The 24,188-nt window shown below is 42.9% G+C and overlaps 3 protein-coding genes across 3 annotated transcripts in view; 2 read left to right on the top strand and 1 right to left on the bottom strand.

Annotated features, from left to right (window-relative positions):
- Positions 1-8,683, top strand: part of mdn1 (midasin AAA ATPase 1) — an 89,985-nt gene extending 81,302 nt beyond the window's left edge. Inside the window, exons 96-104 of the mRNA XM_063222870.1 lie at positions 143-297; positions 500-589; positions 1,480-1,595; positions 3,462-3,636; positions 4,098-4,171; positions 5,040-5,154; positions 5,623-5,689; positions 6,643-6,785; positions 7,844-8,683. Coding sequence (XP_063078940.1) covers positions 143-297; positions 500-589; positions 1,480-1,595; positions 3,462-3,636; positions 4,098-4,171; positions 5,040-5,154; positions 5,623-5,689; positions 6,643-6,785; positions 7,844-8,029 — 1,121 coding nt within the window. The 3' untranslated portion in view covers positions 8,030-8,683. The remainder of the gene's footprint in view (positions 1-142; positions 298-499; positions 590-1,479; positions 1,596-3,461; positions 3,637-4,097; positions 4,172-5,039; positions 5,155-5,622; positions 5,690-6,642; positions 6,786-7,843) is intronic.
- A 713-nt stretch (positions 8,684-9,396) lies between these two features.
- Positions 9,397-11,169, top strand: lyrm2 (LYR motif containing 2). The gene is made up of 3 exons (XM_063222872.1): positions 9,397-9,616; positions 10,481-10,621; positions 10,718-11,169. Exons 1-3 carry the CDS (start codon positions 9,572-9,574, stop codon positions 10,796-10,798), a joined length of 267 nt encoding a protein of 88 aa, XP_063078942.1. The 5' UTR covers positions 9,397-9,571; the 3' UTR covers positions 10,799-11,169.
- Positions 10,882-24,188, bottom strand: part of ankrd6b (ankyrin repeat domain 6b) — a 32,932-nt gene continuing 19,625 nt past the window's right edge. The window contains exons 6-17 of the mRNA XM_063222871.1: positions 23,813-23,911; positions 23,268-23,366; positions 21,888-21,986; positions 20,414-20,491; positions 20,043-20,147; positions 18,793-18,927; positions 17,959-18,135; positions 16,215-16,265; positions 15,927-16,079; positions 15,106-15,219; positions 14,182-14,497; positions 10,882-13,093 (exon numbers count right to left, since the gene is read on the bottom strand). Coding sequence (XP_063078941.1) covers positions 12,390-13,093; positions 14,182-14,497; positions 15,106-15,219; positions 15,927-16,079; positions 16,215-16,265; positions 17,959-18,135; positions 18,793-18,927; positions 20,043-20,147; positions 20,414-20,491; positions 21,888-21,986; positions 23,268-23,366; positions 23,813-23,911 — 2,130 coding nt within the window. The 3' untranslated portion in view covers positions 10,882-12,389. The remainder of the gene's footprint in view (positions 13,094-14,181; positions 14,498-15,105; positions 15,220-15,926; positions 16,080-16,214; positions 16,266-17,958; positions 18,136-18,792; positions 18,928-20,042; positions 20,148-20,413; positions 20,492-21,887; positions 21,987-23,267; positions 23,367-23,812; positions 23,912-24,188) is intronic.

Here is a 24,188-nt window from a genome sequence, read left to right as displayed (position 1 = left end):
GTCTGCCTGTCGGTCTATCGATTAGACACCGGTTTACATCTTGCCATGTACTGTAGGTCTGCTGACGTCGTTGAACTTTGGATGGCCAGCAGTCTTTTGTTGAAGGGTGTGCTGGAGTGTGACGCGTGTCTGCATTTGTTAGGTGTGGAGAGCGGCGAGCTGGAGCCTCAGAGGAAAGCGGAGGAGGAAGAGGACTCCAAGCCGGAGGTGAAGAGGGAGCGCGACGATTGGCTACCCGAGAGGAGCAAGGAGTCCACCATCCACACAGTACCTGAACTCCTGACAGACACACTGCAGGTAGCAAACTTTTACAATATCTGCAATTTGAAAAAAACACTGTAGGTAGCGGTAATGAAGTTATAAATTGGTAATTCCATGCCAAACCGAATCTTCGATTTGGTACATCCCTAGTTTATACCCCGTTACTATACACAGGATAATTTTGCCATAGGGGCCCAGGTTTGAGTCCTTTACCAACCCTATGTGTGTTCGCATCTAGTGTCCTGTGAAAGACCCTGAAGAGATGCGGAGGGAAATGGAGCTTCAGCTGGAGGCGTGGCACAAGCAAGCCCCTGGAACTCCAGAAGAGGTAATACACACACACACACACACACACACACACACACACACACTGCAAAAAACAGGAAACGCAACTCTCTCTCTCTCTCACACTCACACTCACACTCACACACACACACACACACACACACACACACACACACACACTCACACTCACACTCACACTCACACACACACACACACACACACACACACAGAATTGAGGTCATTCACACCCCTAAACCTCACTCCCATTCGGGGTCTACGGCACCAGTGTAACTGCGGTAGGGCTGCACAATTAGTCGAAAATAATCGAAAATCGTGAAATCAAAGTCGTGATTTCAATCGTGATTAAATCGTGACAATAGTGACCTACCTTTGAGAGCATCCTTAGAGCCAGAACAAACTGACAGGTTGGTGTTTCTGGACAAAAATCTGTCCACCTAAGTTTCACGCTATTGCCTTTACATAATTATTACAATTCATTTTATTTTGCTCATCCCGTATATAATTCATTCTTGGTTATATTTCATCTTGTTATAATTTTCAAACAAATCTGCAAAAAATCAATAATCGTGATTAATAATCGTGATTACGATTTTGACCAAAATAATCGTGATTACGATTTTGACCAAAATAATCGTGATTATGATTTTTTTCCATAATCGTGCAGCCCTAAACTGCGGTGATCCTGCTCTAGTTTGCCACTCTGCTCGAACCCACCACATACAAGTCAACACTGCATAACACTTGACAGACACTTCTAGCCGAAGCAACTCACAGTCCCTGGAGTAAGGTGTGGGTCACAATCCATTACCAATTGGTTATGGTGGAATTCAGGCCTGCAGCCCTCTGATCCCAGAACCAACTTTTTGTGTGTGTCTGTGTGTCTGTGTCTGTGTCTGTGTGTGTGTGTTCCAGGAGAGTGTGGCATCTGCTATGTGGCACCAGTACCAGGCCCTGACTGGCAGCCTGTCTCAGCAGCTGTGCGAGCAGCTCCGCATGATCCTGGAGCCCACCCTGGCGGCCAAGCTCAAGTAAGTAACTCTGACTGTAGTAAGCAACCTAACTTTATTTATGAGATTGGCAGCTTTATTTACCTAACAAATGAATGCACCCAATACAAGTCTTCCATCAGTCTTCCATTTCAAAAGATTAACTAGGGGTGTGTAGGCAGGGCTCTAAATTAACACACGCCAACCCGCCAAACACGGGTGAAAATTAATTTTGGCTAGTAGAAAAAAAATACCTACCCGGCAATTTGGCTAGTAGCGCCCGAGTACAGTAAATTATGAACGGTAAACTGCTGCTCTGACGAACGTTAGATGGCGAGATTTCCTACATTACCCATGGACACTAGCGTCACGACGTAGCCTCCCACCGTGGGCTTTCCAGTGCAGCGAGCGGCAACTCCATGCTGTTGTGCGCGCCAGGATTGAAAACATTTCAGACGACCAGCCTTCTATCAGCTAAGCTGCGCTCACACTTTGACAGGCAGCTCTCCTCCTAGGCTCTCGTCGCTTTCGCTACAACCTTTTTAACGTCACTACTGCTATTATTACTATATGGACCTTGCTGTAACAGGCTGCATTTTTGAAGGCCCTTACCGTTTCAATAACAGGACTTCTTCTGTTCTGTAGACTATGTTTTGTGCGAGTGATGAGAATGTGGCGGGGGTTAGAGCAAGGTTCTGTGTGTTGGTGAATGCTAGTAGTAATTGTAACCGTAATAATAGTGACGATAAAAAAATGAGTGGTTGTGGAACGAAATAGCGACAAGGGCAGAGGAGGAGAGCTGACTGTCAGAGTGTGACCGTAGCTGTCAGTTCAGTTGTCTTCTGAAATGTTCCGAGTCCTGGCGCAACTAAGTTGGAAAGCCCACGCCATCGGAAAGAAAAAAAAGCAACCAACGACGAAGCTGTGGAAGTAACAAAGGAAGCGAAGATTCCCGAGATATTATTTACTTTTAGTTAAACTAGGCTTCTTGTCATTTTGTTGCGCATGGTAGAGAAGAGCTCCTCCTCTCTCCTCTCATTTTCCTCTCATCTCTTCTCCTTCCTTGGGGTGTGCGTATGTCAGGTTTTGTAGTGTTTGGCTGTGTGCTTGGTTACTGTATGATAAAGGTCTGTTATGTGAGTGGCATGTGTGATGTGATTCAGCTGTTTTCAGAGGAATTGAACAAAAACTAATCAAATTGATTAGGCCTAAGTAATGAAAGTAAAAAATAAAGCAGAAGTTTAAAAATAATGAAAAAATATATAGCCTATAATAGGCTATGTTTATTATGTAGGCATATAGTAGCCTATGCAAGCCTATAGTGTATCTGTGTTGTAGAAATAGTTGACCAAAATGACCATAATTTAAAAAAAAAGGCGAGATTAAAAATGGCTAGTTGAACTTCCGTTTGGCTGGTAAGAAAAAATGTCCACTAGCCAAATTGGCTGGTGGTGGAAAAAGTTAATTTAGAGCCCTGTGTATAGGTATAAATACAAACACGAGTTGACTTGGCCCTCCCAGATGGTACAGGTGTCCAGGTACAGTCTGGCCACTGACTAAATGCATTGACAACCAAGGCAAATGAGACCGAACCTAAGAGGCGACAATCTACAGCCAAATATTTTGAATTATCTGGTTCCACCTATAGCTGCACAGTAGGGTGCATCAAAACACCTCAAATATGCAAAATGCTAATTTCCTTTCACATTATTGTTCCTTTGTACTAGCATAACAGATCAAATGTGCTCAACATTTGCAAAGAATATATGTTAAAGGATTGCACGAAAGGCTCAACATTTTCAGTTGCAGTAACGGATTGTTTTAAATGAAAATGTTTTTCTAGGTGAGTTTCTAGGCTGTTATTCATCGGTAGTAATCGCTGTTTAATTCACCTGTCTGTCTTCAAAGGGGAGATTTCCGCACAGGGAAGAGACTAAACATGCGCAAGGTCATCCCGTACATTGCTAGTCAGTTCCGCAAAGACAAGATCTGGCTGCGGAGGACCAAGCCCAGTAAGAGGCAGTACCAGATCTGCCTGGCCGTGGACGACTCCTCCAGCATGGTCGACAACCACTCCAAACAGGTACTTTAATCTTTCTTTCTTTCACCGATTCATTCATTCGCTCATTGACTCATTCATTCATTCATTCATTCATTCATTCATTCATTCATTCATTTGATGAGGGCAATGCACATTAATCAAAACATCAATATAAATATGCCGCCATTTGCATTGTTGTTACTTTGATTCATTGTTCTTAGGCAATTGTCATATTGTTCTGAAATTCTTTACTATTTGTTGGAAGTACTACCATAGTATTACACGACTACAATATTAAATTGTGTCTTTACTACTACATCGCAACTTGTTCACTTCCATTCTGTTTTCATCAAACTCACAAGAGTGAACGCGTCTGAACCCTTTCATGCGGAGCCTCTGTTATAACCTTATTGTCACCAAATCGGTAATGACCATGTATTGATCTGTTACTTAAGACTCTTTAGACTCATATCGGCTTTCTCCTGTTCCCTTGTGTACCACAGCTGGCTTTCGAGTCCCTGTCTGTGATTGTGAATGCTCTGACGCTGCTGGAGGTTGGACAAGTGTCTGTCTGCAGGTGAGTAGTGAAATTCAACGTTTCCAATGCTTTTGAATTTTTTTGTTCTTTCATTTCTTCTTTTTGTTTTGTTTCCTTGTTTTTTTAGGTCTTTAAATTATTTAATTTTTAAAGTGAATCATTGAATCATCTTGTGCTTTTATCCACACTACAGCCACCACGGTCACAAAATGGCAGAACTTAATAACAATAGTAGTTTATTTAAGCAATATGACACGAGTGGGAGTGAGGTTGTTCTGGGACACCCTCACGGGTGTGATTCGCCTCAGGCACGAAGCCGCAGGCTGAGTGCCGTAGGTAATTACACCCGTGAGGGTGTCCCAGAACAACCTCACTCCCACTCGTGTCATATTGCTTTTATACAATAGTTCCTTTGCTAACACAATTAGTTCATTGAAAGAAATGTTAAATTATTTTAATTACTTAATTTGATTGTTTATTTGCTTGTTCCTCCGCTCCGGAAAAATAGTTCCAGTTATTGTCTTTGGTTGCTGCGCAACGCGCACCACGTTGGTTACGGTTACTTTGTATCGTTGGTCGCGGAGTGATTATTAGATGTGAAGAGTCATTCATAGAGTGTTGGAGGATACCCTCACTCCTAGTGACGTGTAGAACGCCTCTTGTCCAATCACAATTTGTGAAATAATTCGACCGGATCTAACTATTGTATAAAGTAATAGTATTTACAACATAGCCGATGGAGATCATGTCTTGGACATAGTACAGTGTCTGAATGATGCAATACATTTATAGCATGTAATCATTTTGGACATTCCAGCTTGAGCTGTAGTTTTGGGCCGACGTTTCGCCATACTTGAATTTGTTTTGTGCCATCTAATGGTATTACTTCCTTTTTCTCATGTTCCAGCTTTGGAGAGACAGTGCAGCTCTTGCATCCTTTCCACCAGCAGTTCAACGACCAATCAGGCGCAAGAATACTCAGGCTCTGCCAGTTTCAGCAGAAGAAGACCCGGATAGCACAGGTGAGAGTCACCTTAGTGCAGAATTAAAAAGTATTTTTTTAATTATTTTTTAAAACCCAAAATGTCACACTGCTGAATTCTCTCTCTCTCATGTTTTTTTTCCTTCTATCGTTTACTTTCTCATATTGGCAAGAGATGGTGTTTTGTGATTACTACTACTATATTTTCACATTGACTGCATATGATCTTAAATAACACTCTAAGAAATTAGGAAAGCAATTTTGGGAAATGTTTTCCCTTTAAGCACACACACACACACACACACACACACACACACACACACACACACACACACACACACACACACACACACACACACACACACACACACACACACACACACACACACACACACACACACACACACACACACACACACACACACACACACAGAGAACACCAAAGCATTAGTCACTGGTACATAATTTTGCTTGTGCATTTTCATATTCCAAATTGTCTCTTTTGCAGTTTCTGGAGACTTCAGCCAATATGTTTGTGGCAGCTAAGCAACAGTCCCCCGGCTTGACAAACACAGGTAGGTACAGCAGATGGACACAGACTTTTAATGAAATGATGAACCCTTTTGATAAAGCTTCACTCTATTGTATTTAGACTTCTGTATATCTCCTGTGCACTTTGTATCTGCTAGTGATGCTGGCTATGATTATGTCCTTGTTTGTTAGTTGCTTTGGCTATAAAGTGTCTGCCAAATGCAATGTAATGTAATGTAATGTAATACTGGACGTCCAGAACGGTCTGCTCTTGTCATATCTGTAATCCAAGAAAGTGCTTCAGTAACAAACCAGGTTAAGTTTACCAAAAGGTAGTGACGAATCAGCTAATATAAGAGCCTGCAGTCCTCCTTTTCTTAACTAAATGACACCTGTTCACTATCTATTAGAAGGATTGCCACTTCCTGTAGTGTAGGAGGGTGTTTCTCGACAGTGTCGTCGCTATCTAAGTTCGCAACTTACTTGGTTGCAATTCAATTTTCCCTTTGGCAACTTACGAAGTTGCTAACTGGTTGGCAACGACACTGTCGAGAACCAAGTTTTGTCATTTAACTTGTTGTTTTTGGAATACCCCCCTTGCTGTGTTGTGCTGTGGCCTCGGATCACCTGAGGCCAGGGCTGAGCAGCAGACACTGTTGCTTTTGTATGGTAGAGTCGGGAATCGTTCTATCTTTGGCACCGGGGGTAAACAGAGACGCTCCCCCCTTTTGTTTGATGGCAGCACAGATGCTGTGATCAGATTCTCCTGTCTCGTCTCGCAGAGGCTTGTAGCAAGAGTCTTAGATTTCTTTTAACCCATCCCATACTGTACTCTTATACTTGTGTGTGTGTGTGTGTGTGTGTGTGTGTGTGTGTGTGTGTGTGTGTGTGTGTGTGTGTGTGTGTGTGTGTGTGTGTGTGTGCGCGTGTGCGTGCGTGCGTGTGTGTTAATGTGTATGTCTGTGCTTATTTGTGTCTGTCTTTGTTGCGTGCACAGATACAGCTCAGCTCTTGCTGATCGTGTCAGATGGAAGAGGGCTCTTTCTGGAGGGGAAGGAGAGGGTGACGGCAGCAGTGCAAGCTGCCCGCAGTGCCAACGTCTTTGTCATATTTGTGGTGCTGGATGACCCCAACTCAAGGGTGAGGTTTCACTGACACATTCATGTTAACCCATTGGATGCACCATACACAGTACGATGCATTGACCTAGGTGCTTGGAGCGACATAGACGTAGCATTCAGGCTCAGATTTTTTAAATTGTTCTAAAGAAAAAGAATTCTAAAAGAATCACAACTGTCAATCAAGTCAACTAACAATTGGCTCGTTGGTCATTTTAAACAATTTAGATTGGCTTCTGAAATAAAGGGTCAGCCCAAAAAGAACAATTGGCTCGTTTTAAAAGGACAGGAAACTACTGTTTGCTCAATTGAAACTACCGTTTGCAAGAATTGGCAAAGAGGTACATTGGCTTAAGTCTCCCATAGAGATGAATGGGAATTGGCGATTTTCTTCCGGTTTCCGGGTCTAGTCATGGGTGAGCCGTTAGAGCGTCAGACTAATGTAGCCCAAAGGTTGCCGGTTCGACTCCCGACCCGCCAGGTTGGTGTGGGGAGTAATCAACCAGTGCTCTACCCCATCGTCCTCCATGACTGAGGTACCCTGAGCATGGTACCGTTGCGCCGCACTGCTCCCTTGGGGAGCCTTTGGGGGCTGCCCCCTTGCACGGGTGAGGCATAAATGCAATTTCGTTGTGTGCAGTATTCACTTGTGTGCTGTGGAGTGTTGTGTCACAATGACAATGGGAGTTCGAGTTTCCCAATGGGGCTCTCACTTTCACTAGTCCCACCCCCAGCCGTTGCTTCTGTATCTGTATCTTCTGTATCATTGGTTTTTACCTTTCTCCTGTTCATCCAACCCTTCCCTGTGTCTGGCGGCACAATTTGCTAAAGTTGTGATATGCAACAACAGAACTGTAGTTCCTCTAGACTTCCAACAATACAAGGTGCTTGGGACAGGAACTACAGTTCTCTGGTTGCTTATCCTTATGCATTTCATTTTGACTTTTTTGTTTGTTTGTTTGTTTGTTTGTTCCTGGTGTTGTCTGAAAGGATTCCATTTTGGACATCAAGGTGTCTTGAAGTCTCAAAACGTGCACTCTTCACTTTACATTTATTTATTTATTTTTTGTTGTCCGACAGGATTCCATAATGGACATCAAGGTGCCGATCTTCAAGGGTCCGGGCGAGATGCCGGAGATCCGCTCCTACATGGAGGAGTTCCCCTTCCCCTTCTACGTCATCCTACGCGACGTCAACGCCTTGCCAGAGACGCTGAGCGACGCACTCAGGCAGTGGTTTGAACTCGTCACAGCGGGTGACCTTTGAGAAGAGGTCACCAGTCAGTCAGCACCACAGGGAAGCCATTTGTGATATTTTTGCAGGGGCCACATGATAAATAAATTAATAAAAAAAACAAAAACTGAACTGCACAAATCCACACTGCTGCTACCAGCCTCCCGATCACACAACAACACAAGAGAAATGAAGAACTTCACAACAACAACAATGACAACACGGACCTGCTGCTGTATATGTGCCTTTTCTTTCTGAATTTTAGTCTTATTTTGATAGCTAGTTTGTTTGATAGCAACTTTTGTTCGCTCTTCTCGTTCCTTGTCATGAGGAGAGATGGACTCAGGAGAGCTGAAAATTTCTTTTATTTTTTTCTTCCTTTCATTTTTTGTCGTTTGTGAATATCATCGCTCAACCTTGCACGACTTTTTACAGAAATCGACAAAACAAAACAAAAATGTGACTTCCTTTTCATTGTAAAAACGCGTCAAAATGTGACTATATGGACGGGCTGAAATACCTCTTCCCCCTGTAGTATTTCAGATGTTATCACCATCATCACCATCATGTCTTCATTCTAGACAATTGTGAACACTGACACAATAATTATGGGTGGCACTGCCAGCATTGTTTATCACTTCAAAACAAAATGAAAAAAGAGGAAAAAAAGAAATGCATGTCAACATGGTCTTTTCTCAGTACCTTCAATTACTCAAAATATGTGCCTTGAAGGAAAAATCCATTTTTAATTTCTGCAGTTTGCAGATAAAGCAAGGTTCATGCCTTTCAAAGAAGAAAATGAATCCCATCCACGATCATCATCATCATCCCATCCACCTGGGCCTTTGGAAATACATCCTGATTTTGAACTACCAAAGGTGTCTCCATTCAATAATGACATATCAATTTTCACTCGCGCTCTCTCTTTCTTTGTCTCTCTCTCTCTCTCTCTCTCTGTCCCTCTTTCGGTCTTGATTTAAGTTTACATACAAATTGTAATATGAAAGATATGTGTATGTATGTATGTATGTCCAAAAACACACTGAGAACATGTAAGGTACTGACCTGTCATTCAGCGTCCTTTTTATGTCATTTCCTGTCTAGATACACCAATATCTGGATACACTATATCGAGGGTCACTGTTGTCAGATGAAAGTGAGTTAGGAGTTGCTTGTTTTCTTAGAGTAACAATGTAGAAGGATTTATTAATTCTGTGGTATATCTGTATTATTAGCTAGTGCTAGCTAACTGAACATAAATTATTTTACATGTCATTTTTCTCCTTCCACTCATGAAATTCTTCCATCTCGGTTCAGTATTACAGAATTATAATGGTTACAATAAATTTGGGGCCTGTGTTTTCATTAGATGGACTGACTTGTTCTTGCTTCCAATCCCAATGCATTATGCTCCGGTCCAGAAGAGGGCGCAGTTGCATTATTCCAACTAATGGGTGCAATATGCAGTGCTAGTGTTTTCCACGATTTACATGTTTGTGTGTTAGCCATGACCGTAGAACTAGCCATGTGAGATCAGTAGTCTTCAATAACATAACTTTTTCTGTGGACGTCAAAATGGCTGTTTCGAGGTTGCCGCCGGCAGCTTTCTCACTCAAGCAGGTAAATGGCATTACCAAACAGGTGTCAACAAAGGCATGCTTCTTCCATGGGGCCTATGTCTCAGATCACCTTCTAGGGAGCATTAGCTTTCTGTGTGGCCCCTGCCTGCAACGACTGCACATGGGACAGCATATCATGGATTCACGGTTCATGAATGGTCGCTTCAGAAAGTGAAACGCATGGTATACAGATGATTTACCCGTGGGATGAACATGTCAAGCCTTAAACATTTGTATTTAGGATGTCTGTAGACTCCTTTCTGAAATCGGTCATTCATCATTGGAGGCGATCAGCCGGTGAACTCTGCTCAGGGGTAACGAATGGATAGAACTAAGTTGTCATCTGCATTTTTGGGTCTGTCTCATCTTCCTCTCGGTAACACATTTACCGGATTCAGATCTCGAACTTGCAATAAAGTAGCCGTAACACCAGAGAAGTAACACCAGATGCCATGGCTTGTTCAAAAATCCCGATGAATGACATTCATGTAATGGGCTACAAAATGTTATTGTTGCATTCCACTGACCCTCGTACATACGATTTCTCAACCTGTGAGCTAAAATAATAAAATTTCAAGAAATGAAGGCTTGAATTGTGTGTACCGAATCTACAATGTGTCACTTTCTGACATTAGTGACAGAAAGGTTTTCACCGTTCTGTGACCAGTAGGCTACCATAAGCCATTGCCCTGGATGTCTTGTAAATGCTCATTTTGTTCCTTTTCAGTTACCACTATTTTTAAGTGTTATACTTGATTTCCTTGGTATCCCAGTGTAAATAAACCAGTGAAAATATCAAGGCATATCAACATTTCTATTTCCTATTTCCAGTAACATTTTGTGTAACAATATTATCTTCTGTCAGTTCATGCAGAGGCAGAAGGTGCTTGGTCTGTACAGAAGTATGCTGAGGACCATACGACAAGTACCAGATGAAGCAGACAGAAAATATCTCCAAGACTGGGCAAGGGATGAGTTTAAAAGAAACAAAAGTGCCACAAATCAGGTTAGTATAGCTTGCTTTTCAAATGACAAGTGCTTTGCATGGTGGGATGAGACGAAGCCTGTACTTTTTTTTACATGTTGTTTTTGGTGTTTATAGGATGCCATACGAATGATGATAACGCAGGCAAACAATCATCTGGAGGATCTCAGGAAATCACTTGCCCTTGCGAAGAGTTAGCAAAACAATGTTTTAAGTGGCTCCAGAACCTTTTCTTCTTGGACCCCCGTTTGGACTTAGCAACATTTTTGCAATCCCCACCCATATCAAACATGCAACATTTTTGTCCCTTAAAATTCACATGGAAAATAAATACATTTGATAACCATACAGTCCCTTCCCTACAATCTCCCCACATCACGACTTTGGGAACCAGTTTAGGGTATTGGTTGTTCAAAATTGACGTCACTGGTGATCCCCTCTTGTAACACCTATGTAGCCTACTGAGTTGTCAAGTTGAGCTAGTAGATGTCTTCAATGGTAAGATGATATGTAATGCTGCTGTCTGTATCATTGTACAGTTAATGTAAATAAACATGTCAAGAACTGTTTCTTGCCTGAAGCATTTTTATATGTCTTGACAAGCCAAATAATATGTGCATAGTGATCTATGAATTTACTGCCCATTCTGTACATCTGCAGGATTCACATCATCATTTGAGCTCTACAAGTGCTGTAAAGAAGTTTGTCAATAGCTGGACATTTATTTTACAAAAGGTAGAATTCATTGAATTCTCACAAATACATGTACACATACACTTGACCACAAACGTAACACATGACTTTGCAAGTCACCAGACAAGAATGTGTAATTATGCTGCCCATTCCCAAATTTGATGTTTTTTCATGGATATTTACCACAATCAGCTTCTAAGTATTCACGAGGACTTGGAAATAAATCGGTGAATCGATCATGTTTTGAAATACCAGAAATCTTTTGCATCAAAATCTACTGTGGTCAAACCAGTAAATTGTAGTCCCTTAGAACACACTAATGAAAAAATATTAAGCTTGTGAATGAGCAACATGTTTTGAAAATAAACCACTAAAATTACACACCGGCCCTTTAAGCTTACTTGAAGGCATAGCAGTGTTTTGAAACATGCAGGCAAGACTTTCTTTATCTTATATAGATTATTAACCCCTACTTTTACAGATCCGGCTTTTTCTTGGCAAGAGACAAAACCTCTAGTTAACTAAACTATTCAAATACAAAGAAGTCAAGTTTATTCCATGTAAAATCAAAGGTCGTTAGGTTAACAGAGAATTGATTTCATTGCGGAAACTGGAAAATGAAGACATTGGTTTGGAATGGTCTATTTTTCTATGTGGACAACTACACAGCATTGGGTAAAAATAGCACTTAAAGTACACTAATCTATTTTAAACATCACCATGCACAGTGATCATAAAAGCACAAGAGTAGTCATTGTAAACATCTTTCAAGCTGAATAATTTAATACATATTCAGTGTCTACAAACTGTTAATGGATCACAGGTTCAGCAGTTAAGAAACAGTGTTGGAGCATCTGCATGAGAACTAGTGTTACATGTCACTTGTTCTGTACTTAAAACATGACATGATTAAGCTTTCCTGACTTAAGACTTCAGCATCTATAAAACATTATAAAAGATATGCAAGAGCAGAACCTTCACTTTGATCACACACCCAACATTTTGTTTTTGACACTTTTTTTCTAAAAGCCTGTGCGGACAAAAGACTTTTCAAAAGTCTTTCAATAACATAATACATTTTTTTATTTCATGGGCTTCAGTTTGTCTCCTGTGAGCTTTTACTTTCTCCTTCTTTGTTAGTTCTTAGCAGCCTGAGCTCCTCCTCCAGGTAGCCGATGCGTTCTAACAGAGCGCTGCGGTCCGCTTGGGCCCTTTGGTCCGTCTGCCACCGGGCCTCCTGTATCTTGCGCTCGTACCAGCGTTCTAGCTGTGAGGACACCGCCTCGAAGAAATACTGGGTCACCTCCAGCGCGTGCATGTTGTCCCTTTCCTGTGCAAAAGTGGGCTCTGCTACTAGTGTTTGACGCCCCTGACGGTCCCCAAACACTTGTGTGGTTGGTGTCGTATCCGACGGATTCTGGCCCGCAGTTCTAATTTTGGATTTCGCTCTGCCTCGAGAGTGTTTTGTCTTATGGTGAGCCTTGGTGGCACTGCTTGTCCTTGCTCGGTGCTCGTGTTGTTGGTGTCGGCTGCTGAAGCGGCGCTCCGTGGCCGGAGACAGGCTGGTGGAGCGGGCTGGAACATGGTGGTGGTGGTGGTGGCGGCTGCTGGGCCCAGGCACTTCCAGCTCCAGCTCCTGCAGTTCCTCCTCCTGCCTGCGGGGGTCAGACGAGACCACGGGTCGCTCCTTGCGCCGCACCACACAGGGAGAGGATGGGAGGGACTTGTTTTGACACTGAACAGAAGAGGACTCAGGTAGGGGCTGCTGCTGCTGCTGCTGCTGCTGCTGCTGCTTTTCATCTGTGAAATCAAATCAGAGGTAGATAAAAGGAGTTCACACGTGTTACTTTAACATCACACAGTGCACAATTTACCATATGAACTAAAGGGACATAACACTGCACACACATACTGTATGCACGCTGTCCTACTTTTCCCTTATTTATCTGGGAAGCAGAGGGAGAATAATACACAAGGATTATGTAACGGTTACATAATCCCTATTCTGCATGAACAGCGGAGCACTGGAGCGTGGCATGCATGTAAACTGCTGGCATGTGAATGGGAAATTAACCGTGAGGCTTTAAAATGAATTTGCATGTTTTCAGTGTTATAGTTACTGTGTTTGGAGAACTGTCCACCTGGACCACAAATAAACTCCTACACACACACACACACAGAGCAAGACTACCAGAAAACATTGTGCCTCCAGGTCCAGTCCATCCATCAAGACTTCAAAATTAAATAAGAGCCCTGTTTCATGTCATCACTCGGTCAGGTCATTCAGTTCAGTCATTATGGCAGGTCTTAAATCTCAAATATTTTGTATGTCGTACATATGAAGATTTGACAAATAAAACCATTTCATGAAGCGAGTGAACAAATGGAACGTGATTCTCATTTATATTCCAACACAAATATGTGAAAGCCCATTGGGAAACTCCAACTCCCATTGTCATTGTGACACAGCACTCCACAGCACACAAGTGAACACTGCACACTGCACACAACGAAATTGCATTTATGCCTCACCCGTGCAAGGGGGCAGCCCTCAGTGGCGCCCCATGGGGAGCAGTGCGGTGGGACGGTACCGTGCTCAGGGTACCTCAGTCATGGAGGAGGATGGGGGAGAGCACTGGTTGATTACTCCCCCCACCAACCTGGCGGGTCAGGAGTCGAACCGGCAACCTCTGGGATGCAAGTCTGACGCCCTAACCGCTCACCCATGACTGCCGACAGCAGGTTTGCATGAAACCTTTAACCTAAATGGACCAACTTCCTGTTTGGCTATTATGTGTAACAGCATCAAATGTCTGTGGTGCAACATGGACCGCAATGCAATATTCACTTAAAAAAAGGGAATCCGGGCGCTATTCAGTGCTAGCTACCTGGAGAGCTGTCCACCTGGACCACAAAGTAATTGGCTGAGGAGTCATCAGTAGCAGGATGGGTACCGCTGCCGCCTCCCCCTCCCTCTCCCCCCGCGGTGGAGTCAGACAGGCAGTGATGACTTCCTCCAGACAGAGTGGTCAGTCCTCCTCCTCCTCCTCCTCCCCTGCCACTGGAGCCGCCCTCCTCACTACCCAGGGTGTCTGCCAGGGAGGAGGACCTGCGCAGCTTGCCAGCGTCTCCGGTGAAGCGCCTCTCCATGCTCTGGAGCTTGGACAAGCACCAGTTCTTCAGCTCGCTCATGACTACTGCCTGCTTGAGAAAGAAGAAGAGCAGAAGAGTGGTGAGGAGACATGCAGGGCTGGACCCATAATATGCACATACAGGGCATTTCCCCATGGGCCAACAGCGCTCAGGGTCAGATACTACTGTATGAGTGTTTTTGTTTAGAGGTTTGACTATGTGCAATATTGGGTTGTTTTCGGTCCCTGTCCAGCCCTGGTGAGAAGATCACTGTCACATGATAGGGGATTGTTTTGAATACAACACCCCATACTTGAATAATCACGTTCATGGACACGGTTGATGTTTTATCAACCAATATTGTGATGAGACATTTGTTAAATTGTCAATAATTTGACTGTCCTGTTTTACCAGAAATAAAAATTGACAATGGCATTTGAAAAAACAGATGAAAACAGTCTTTATTAATTACAATCTGGCACAAGCTATCTTCTTCCTCTTGTAACCAATGACTCAGGTGCATGGTCCTTCTTTCAATTAAACGAAGTAAACTAAACACTGCTAAAGCTAAAGCTAAAGCACTGTTCTAATGGCAGAGGAGACTACGCTTCCTCTATTAACAATATGAATACCTGTATACAATAGCATGATGAACACAGTATGTTGAGTACCGGTATTACCTGTCTCTTCTCGCCTTCTACTCGCTCCTTCATGGCTCTCTGGTCAATCCGCTGCAGGCACTCCGTCCTCTCTGCCACGGCTCTCTCTGTGGTCATCTTGTCCAGCACTCTGATCTGTGAGGATAAGGACAAAAGCCTCTGAACCTGGAACTTCTCAGCCATATTCTTGAAGGCATTTTCATCTTAACCCCACAGTGTTAAAGTGCTACAGTGTTTCACAACACTGTCATGGGGGGATAATGATTAAATGGTAAATGGGATTTATATACGTAGTACGTAGTAATACGTAGTACAGTACTGTAGTGCTTTTACACTCTTTCGAGCACTCAAAGCGCTTTACATTATATTCCTCACATTCTCCCATTCACACTCACATTCACACACTGGAGCACAAGGATGCTTCAGGACACATCCAATGGGGTGAGGCAGAGCAGGACTCAAGCCTGCAACCTTCCAGTTGCCAAACAGGCTCCTCCACCACCTGAACCACCACCACGATGCACTAGTTCTGTCACTGGCCCTACAGCAAAAAGCTGGGAGCCAATTCAATTTGCAGTCGCTACAGGCGTCTAGATTTCAAGGCAAGATACTTTATTGAAAGTAGATATTTTGAGTATCGTTTGTGAGTCTTTTTGGATAAAATGTAGTCAGCTAAATGTAACGTGGTGTAATGTACTGTTAAAAGCATGAAGTGCCCATCTGCTGTTTGTTTCTGGGGTCAAGTTCTTCCATTGTTTACATTTGTTAAGTAAGCAACTGTGTCATGACTGTATCATGTGCGTCATGACGTACATACATACAGTACAAGAGTAAGTGCCCACCTGGTGTTTGTTCTTGCGGTCGAGTTGTCCCATCTTGTTGTTCATGAGCTCCTGCATGGTGTGCAGCTCTGACTTCATCTCCTCCTTGGTGGCCTCCAGCTGGTTCTCCAGTTTGTTGATGAGCGGCTCGCACCGACAGCCATTTAGCGGGGCCTAAAACGACAATCACATTACATTACATTACATTACATGACATGACATTATATGACATTACATGACCTTACCCTCAGCTGACAATTTCTCACTTTCTTGCTCTGCAGTATCAAGCAGTATAAAAATGAAGCTGACCCGCTCAGCTTCTTGAATGAGCGGCTCGCACCGACAGCCATTTAGCGGGGCCTAAAACGACAATCACATTACATTACATTACATGACATTATATGACATTACATGACCTTACCCTCAGCTGAGAATTTCTCACTTTCTTGCTCTTCTTGGATAAAGCACTGCAGTATCAAGCAGTATAAAAATGGTAAACATATCAACACATGATAACGAAATTCCGGTGTGCAGCCGTGGTTTAGTGGCTAGGGAGTTGGACTGTAGATCACAGGGTTGCAGGTTCAATCCCCAACCTCCATCTCTTACTCCCTGCATGGCCGAAGAGCCCTGGATCAAGGTACTAAAACCCACATTGCTCTTGTTTGGATAAAATTGTCAGCTACACTTGAAACCAGAAGTTTACTTACACTGTATATAAACACACAATTGTTTTTGTTTTATCTCATAACATGTCCAGTTTTAAGTGATTTAGGATATTTACATTTATATCCAAATGCCAGAACGATTTCCAGATCCAAGAATAATGAGAGAATTTAACACAATATTTTTTTGTGTTTTCTAAGTCCAAGGTTTACATACACATTAGAATTTGGTCTGTAAGCATTTAAACTTCATAATTTGGGTCAAACGTCTTCTGAATATCAATCTGTTATGAATATTTGGTCAGAATTTTGGTCTATTCCTGTGGACAAAACTGAAATAGCTGGGCCATGTGCGTAGGCACAGGACACACATACCATTTCAGCTCTGCCCATGGAGGCTTAATAGGATTGAAGTCAGGGCTTTGTAATGGGCATTCCAAAACACTCACTTTGTTGTCCTTCAAGCCATTTGTAACCAATTTGGTGGCATGCTTTGGATCACTGTCCCATTTGGAAGACCCATTTGCTGCTAAGCAATAACTTCTTAGTTGATGCTTCCAATGTTGCTTCAATATGTTTCCACATTACATTACATTACATTACATTAGTATTTAGCAGACGCCTTTGTTCAAAGCGACTTACAAGGAGCAATTTAAACAAGAACAGGGTAAGGCACAGTGTACAGTTGTAACACTGATAGCATTGTCCCTCAAAGAGTAAAGAAGAGAACAATGCATTAAAAAGTAGCTAAAAAAAGTAAACAAAAGACCTCAAGGTGCAGTGTACAGTTGCAATTCTGACAACATTGTCAAACACAAGGTAATAGAAGCAACATTAAATAATAGGAAGGTAACAAGGCAAATTGGATAATAAGCAAGACATCTAGGCGCAGTGTACAGTTGCAACACTGGCAACAATGTCCAACACAGTGATAAAGAAAAAATAAGTAAAGGATTTAAAAAAGGATGTTAAAAGCAAATTAGGTACATAAAGATGTTAGGTACATAAGAGATGTTAATAGTAGTGGCTTAAGGAAAGACCTCAGAGACTAAGACTAAGGAAAGGGACTAAAAACTAAAGGCTACAAGGTGAGTAGAATGAGTTATGTTAGAGTGTTAAGCAGGGACGCTTTCTCGGAAGAGGTGAGTCTTCACTAGCTTCTTGAAGGTTGAGAGAGATGACCCTACTCATCCTGCACCCTGCACATACTGTTCTTTCATCATGATGCATTTTGTGATACGTGGCAGTACCTCCTGCAGCAAAAATAACCCTATAACTTCACAGAGCCACCCCCAAAATGTCAAAGTTAGGCTAAGCTAGCCTTCTTCTCAGGCTTGCAAACTTCCTAACGCAGAAATGCCCTAAAAGGCTAGTCAAACCCGACGCACCTGCATGATCTTTCCATCCTTGCCGCGGTAGAGCGTGTACAGCTGGTAGGCCTTGTAGTTGTGGGGTGGTGGCTGTGCTTGGGGGGAGAGGCCCCGTGCCTTGCCCCTCCTCTTCTGGACCGCCTCCCCGCCACCACGCTTATTCTCTCGACGGGTCAGAGGCTCCGACAGGAACGGCTGAAGAGACATAAACCTTGGTTACACTTAAACTGGTACATTCATTAGCATAAAGCTTACCAAAGTGTGCAATGTGACATGTGACACAGGTACTTGCATTGTATCACAGCGTCAGGGTTTGTGCTTGATAATAGTAATAGTATACCGGTAATATTACTTTAAGTACAGTACACTACTACTACACTACTGCACAATACTAGCGGGTTCATCTAGTCCAGGGGTTCCCAAACTTTTTTCCCTGCGCACCCCTTGTACATTTCAATGTGGTTCGCGCACCCCCTGAGTTAATATTTTGGTGTGCTGATGGCCGCGCAAGTATGGATTCACTGCTCATTCACTGCATATTAAGCACAGTCATTTTTGGGGAATTCTCTTTTCCAATAGTCTTTGAATTAAACTACACTTCAGATGGAGCCTTCCAGCATATAATGCACCATACTATTAAAAACTACTTAATGTTCATTAATGCTAGATAAAAACTCACATATCCGCCATTGCTCTATTTAGCCCACGCACCCCCTCATGGCAGGCCGCGCACCCCCAGGGGTGCACGCACCACAGTTTGGGAAACCCTGATCTAGTCTAAAGGCTAGATAGCCGGTGAGGCTCTGCTCAAACTACTAATAAAGGTGATATATGGAGTGCATTATGGCTTGCCTTGTCGTTCTGCTTCTTGGCCTTGCTCTTCTTCGCGGCCCCTCCGTCTGTGGTCTGTGGGTTGTTCTTCGTCTCCTTGCATCTCTGCACCACTTGGTCACTGCTCTGGGTGTCATCGGCGGCTGATAGGCTTTCCTGTGGAAAACAGCTACATTACATTACATTCAATTACATTCCATTTACTAAGACATTGCACTCCACTTACAGTAACTGATGCTTACATCAAACGTGACTTCAAATGATATGTGTAATCAAGATAACAACAGCAATGTGTGGGAGAACACAGAATACATAGATATACTGTATGTAGATAGATACACTAAAAAGGAGCAGATCAAGTGTCTCTTTGTTTGCCCCTATAAAAGAGAATCCTGTATCCAGTACTACCTGTCTTCCATGCTATCGCACCTCAGATCCTACAGTAGCCCTGCCCCTCTCCTATCAGAAAGTCTTCACGCCTCGCTGAACATTTGGGCTGACTTGGCCTTTCCTCGGGAAGACCACTACCATTGACAATTGTTCAATGGGACACCTGCTATCTTTCCCCCCGAAGTCGAAGAAAAAGAAAGGCACACCTTTACCTTTTGGAGCCTTTTAAAACACATTGCTATGACCACTGAATTTAGTTTTTCCGTACGTCAAGAACAGAACTGTGTTTTTTCTGCAGGATGTTGCAGTGAACACAGTGCTCTTGACACAAAAACAAGGCAATGCAGTCCCTGCGGAAAAAATCCTGCAGTACAACAAGAGTTTATGTGAGCGAAGTCATATGCCAAGTCAGTCGACAGTGCTGTCAAGCCTGAACTGTTGTCTCTTCTCTTCCTGCTTACCTTAAAAAGTACATGGTGATTTTGACATGAAAACTCCTACAGAAAAAGCAGTACAACTGCAGTTTTTTTTTAAACGTTTATATACAAATCAAACTTCTGTGAGGCCTGTCCCTTCTCTATCTGCTTAATTTCATCTCATCTCATCTCATTCAAACTTTATTTTAATGCAGTACATAGTGATTTCAACAAGAAAACTCCTGCATTTTTTCAAAAGGATTTATATTAGAGTGGTCCTATGCCAAGTCAGGGGTGCATTTCTCGAAGCCATAGTTGCTAACTACGTCAGCTACTATGTTGTTTGCAATGCAATTTCCCATTGACAACTTCCCAAGTTGCTAACTGGCTTACAACTACGCTTTTGAGAAACCGACCCCAGACTAGTGTGAGGCCTGTCCTGTTGTCCCTCTTCTTCCTGCTTACCTTACTGGGCAGCATTTCATCCCGTGGGACTGACTGAGCTCGACGCTCTGCCTTCAGCTTATCTCGCCGCTTCCTCACGCTCCTGCCACGAGTGAAACTCTGGACCTGCACGACAACACAGCAGGATCACAGGGAGACCATGTTTTGAATCAGCTGTTTCACTTTTTTTGTTTTTTTACCTACAGTACTGTACCACTTAGTACTGTAAAAATATGTTTACTGTAAGTTGGAACTTGGAAGACATATTGAAATATTTATCCATTTTAGTCATGAAGTGAATTTGACGCCACTGTATAATACGTCATACCACACATTTCTAAATGATATGATCCAACAGAAATGCTGTGTGATGTGGTAGTTTGCGAGCTTACCTGTGGGGCCTTGGTGAGGAGCAGGGCAACCTCTGGGTTGTTGTGCTCTCGTGCCTGGTCCAATGCCGTCTGACCTGCCTGTCACCAGAAGAAAAAGAAAAATAATCGAAAAATGTTTTTTAAAAAACACTCTTATCCAGTTTTGCAGTTCTCGCTAATATAAAATGAAACATTCCTGCCTGCGTAAAACAAAAAATTCCTAGCAGAAGCACTGATGGTGCCGCCACATTCGTTCATCACCACTCGACGTTTGACTGCTGATGTAAATGAGGCTTGATGTGGATGTTAAAGAGCGACTGCCAACTCAGCCAAGATCAGTGGCACATGGTACGCATGGCATTCACTGAGCATCTGAGAGTTCCTCTGCTCTGCTGTGTTGCCTGAGGCACTCACGCTGAGGAGGAGACTGCCTTCTGTCCCCGCCTTACAGAGCCCAATTAGACTTACACGCATGCACGCACGCACGCATGCACACACACACAGAGTGCTAATCCTAATACATGAATCTGATCAGACCAAAGACTTCCAGCAAACTTTTTTTAACCTATTTTTGAATGGAGGGAAATCCACACTGGCCTCTTTCTAGTGGGTAAATAAGGCAACTTCTCAGGGGATGAGAGTGCATGTGAGGAGCTCTTTTCCAAAATGCTACAAAAGCCATTAAATTTTTTGATTTTATTTGTTTTATGTTTTATTACAAGGGGTTAACCCAGTGGTTCCCAACCTCTTTTGTTCTGAGACCCCATTTTGACACAGTATGTTTCTAGCGACCCCACATTTTCTTTTTTTAAATTACGCAAAATTGTTTGCTGTGTTTTACCCACACAATTAATTGGTTGGAAAACATCTGTAGCCTCTTTTAGCAGATGGGCCTGCTGGCAGGCCCGTTTACTCTTGAGTGAGAAGACTCAACTACATCCTAACAACATTGCTATGACATAACAGAGAGCCTTAAGTAACAGATTAAGCCTTGGTTGTTACAATTTTGGTGACAATAAGGCTGCAGCCCCATAATGCACGCCGTTCCACCAGTGAAACGCTGTAAAATATAACAACAATATAGTCATTAAAAAGTTAACTACCATAGCATTACACTACTATTACAAAACAGGGCAGGGCATGAGGCTAACTCTGGTGCAATACATGAAATGGTAACATCTATGTTTTAATTTTACATGGTCCCTAATGAACTGAAACTGAATTGAATTGAATTTAGTACAACTTGGTCATTGCCATGCTGGTAACAGCAAATTACAGAGGTTAACAGAGGCTTTGTGCAAAGGCATTGATCAGTATTCTTTTTACACAACTAGACATTTCAGGCGAGTCCCGATAAGATTCCAAACCCAAGACACTGGGTTTAGTCCTTTCAGTGACACATGGCTTTCACTGAGCAGATCTTCAGAGGCTTGTGCTCAGTCAGCGCTGCCACGCACTGCTCTGCTGTTGCCCAAGGCATCCGGATCCTACTCACGTTGTTGAGTAGGCTGCTGTCAGTGCCCGCCTCCAGTAGCAGGCGCACAGACTTCTTGTGGTTGAGAGCGGCGGCCACATGCAGGGCAGAGTCCCCGGCCTAGAAGACAAGAGAGAGCGAGGAGCCGGAACACATCTGTCACACACTCACATACACATCGGAGAGGGTGGCTTCCACATTGCCTCACAGTAATATTGACACTGTATATTAGATCACGTCTCAACAACTGGTAATTCATACGACAGTATAAAAATCACATGCAGGGCACAGGCGAGAGTGAGAGGAGCTGGAAACCATCCACCACACACTGACACATATGGGATAGGGTATTCATGCCAGGTGCAGGACCAGCTGCAAAGTCAATACACTATGATACTATGACACCACGACTACATAACTATGCGACGTCACATGCAGGGTTGAGTCCACAGCCTACAGTCGAAGAGAGCGAGTGGCCGGAAAACACATCTGTCACACACTCGCACATCGGAGACAGGGGGTTCTACATTGCCTTCATTTCAGCATGTAGGTATGCCAGGTACAATAGTCTACCAGAAGCAATTACACGTAACTGTAGACCAAGTCTTCCTGAGCAATCCGCCACTCAAACTCCAGTTCGACATGGGAGACACAGCACGATACTGCTGAGATAAAGGTCCAGACTCATCACTACCGATATTGTTTGAGACTTCGGGCGGCAAACGTTTTCTGTTTTTCAAACAGCAAACAAAAAGGACTGTATTCAACCTGAGCACTACCAGTTTGTAAGAGTACCGTAATACCACCGCAAGTCATGGTTACATAATTATTGCTATGCCACATGCAGGGATGAGTCCCCAGCCTAAAGAGTCAGGAGCGAAAAACATCTGTCACATACAGACACGCACGGAGGAGAGGCAAGACACCACATCTCATACCGACATACATATCGCACTGTTTAGTACTGTGTATTACTCGGTATGGCATACTGTTTTACTATGTCCTCTCCAGCCTACCGTATATGAAGAGCGAAAAACATCTGTCCCAAACTGACACATCTGAGGTGAGATGCCACAAATGCCTTAATATTGACATTTATGCCAAATACACTACCAGATGCAATTGTGAAATATATTCCATTATACGATACGACCATTCTATGGTATGATACATACAAATCAGAGTCTCCATCCTCAGCGTGGAACAAAAAAGAAAAAAGAAAACGATCTGACACATTGTAGAGACGAGGCCCCACACCTCATACAGACATGCATGTCACATATCTGTCACAAACTGACATCTGTCAAAAACTGACAAACTGGAGAGGCAAGGTGTCACACTGCGGTTTCTTTTTTAAATCACATTTGGATAAAGTAGATCCTGTTTTTCTTTGGAACTCACCTGATTTTTCTCGCTAACAGAGCAGAATGCGCCCAGGAGGATCCTGATCATGGACACATGGTTGTAGCGTGCAGCAACATGAAGACATGTGTCCCCAACCTGTAGGAGAAAAAAACGTCAGAAAAACACTAAGATACTAATGCGGTTTCACTCGCAAGCAACAAATGGATCAGACATTTATTTTTTGCTCTGTGCAGTACCTCGTCACATGAACAAGAAAGCAGTGAAGTGAGCATAAAATGCTTAAAATGTTTTCTTTTCAAATCTAAGTGGTCTATTACACAATGCAAAGACTGTTCTAAAAATTGTAAGTCCTCTGAGCCTTCTACTAGCTTTGTATCTTCTTGCGAAAATGTACAGATTTTACACTGTTCTTGTTCTGCCCTGCACACCATTAAAGGAGAATGCTAATTGATCTACTCGCTAGATTTTGTGAGTCTTGCCTGCTTCATGTAAAGGAGAAGTACCAAAACCCTTTCACTACTGGCTGTATTTGCACAGTATAATAGCTCACTATATGACAAAAAACTTGAACTTGAGCTTACATTATTCTTGCTGTCTGGCCTGGAGCCTCCTAGCAGCAGCACTTTGGTGCTCTGGGCATGACCATTCTGACATGCCAGGTGGAGGGCCGTGTTTCCTGCCTGGCCCCATCCAAAAGAAAAAAAAACAATGAAAGCAAAATATAACATTTTAAGATCCAACATGGCCTTGTGAACCACTAACCAATGCAGTTTTGTGTTTTTAATTATTATTACAGCATGCATATCACACACACAATATACTATATCATCATATAGTGCATACCTTGGACAGCACCAAAAGGCTTTTTGTAATAATTTCATGGTAAGATATGACAGGATTTCAGTAACATATGACATGATTTGGTATTTAGACATATTAGTTATGCGGCTAACACAG

The sequence above is a fragment of the Engraulis encrasicolus genome, chromosome 18 (assembly GCF_034702125.1).
Source record: "Engraulis encrasicolus isolate BLACKSEA-1 chromosome 18, IST_EnEncr_1.0, whole genome shotgun sequence".
NCBI classification, from domain to species: domain Eukaryota; kingdom Metazoa; phylum Chordata; class Actinopteri; order Clupeiformes; family Engraulidae; genus Engraulis; species Engraulis encrasicolus.
This window is presented reverse-complemented; position numbering and strand designations above follow the sequence as displayed.

What these genes read in the sequence shown, in the direction of transcription:
- lyrm2 (XM_063222872.1), top strand. Translation starts at nt 9,572, where the DNA reads ATGGCTGTTTCGAGGTTGCCGCCGGCAGCTTTCTCACTCAAGCAG. An exon ending in CAGCTTTCTCACTCAAGCAG is followed by an intron (nt 9,617 to 10,480) that starts GTAAATGGCATT and finishes ATCTTCTGTCAG; the next exon opens with TTCATGCAGAGGCAGAAGGT. An exon ending in ACAAAAGTGCCACAAATCAG is followed by an intron (nt 10,622 to 10,717) that starts GTTAGTATAGCT and finishes TGGTGTTTATAG; the next exon opens with GATGCCATACGAATGATGAT.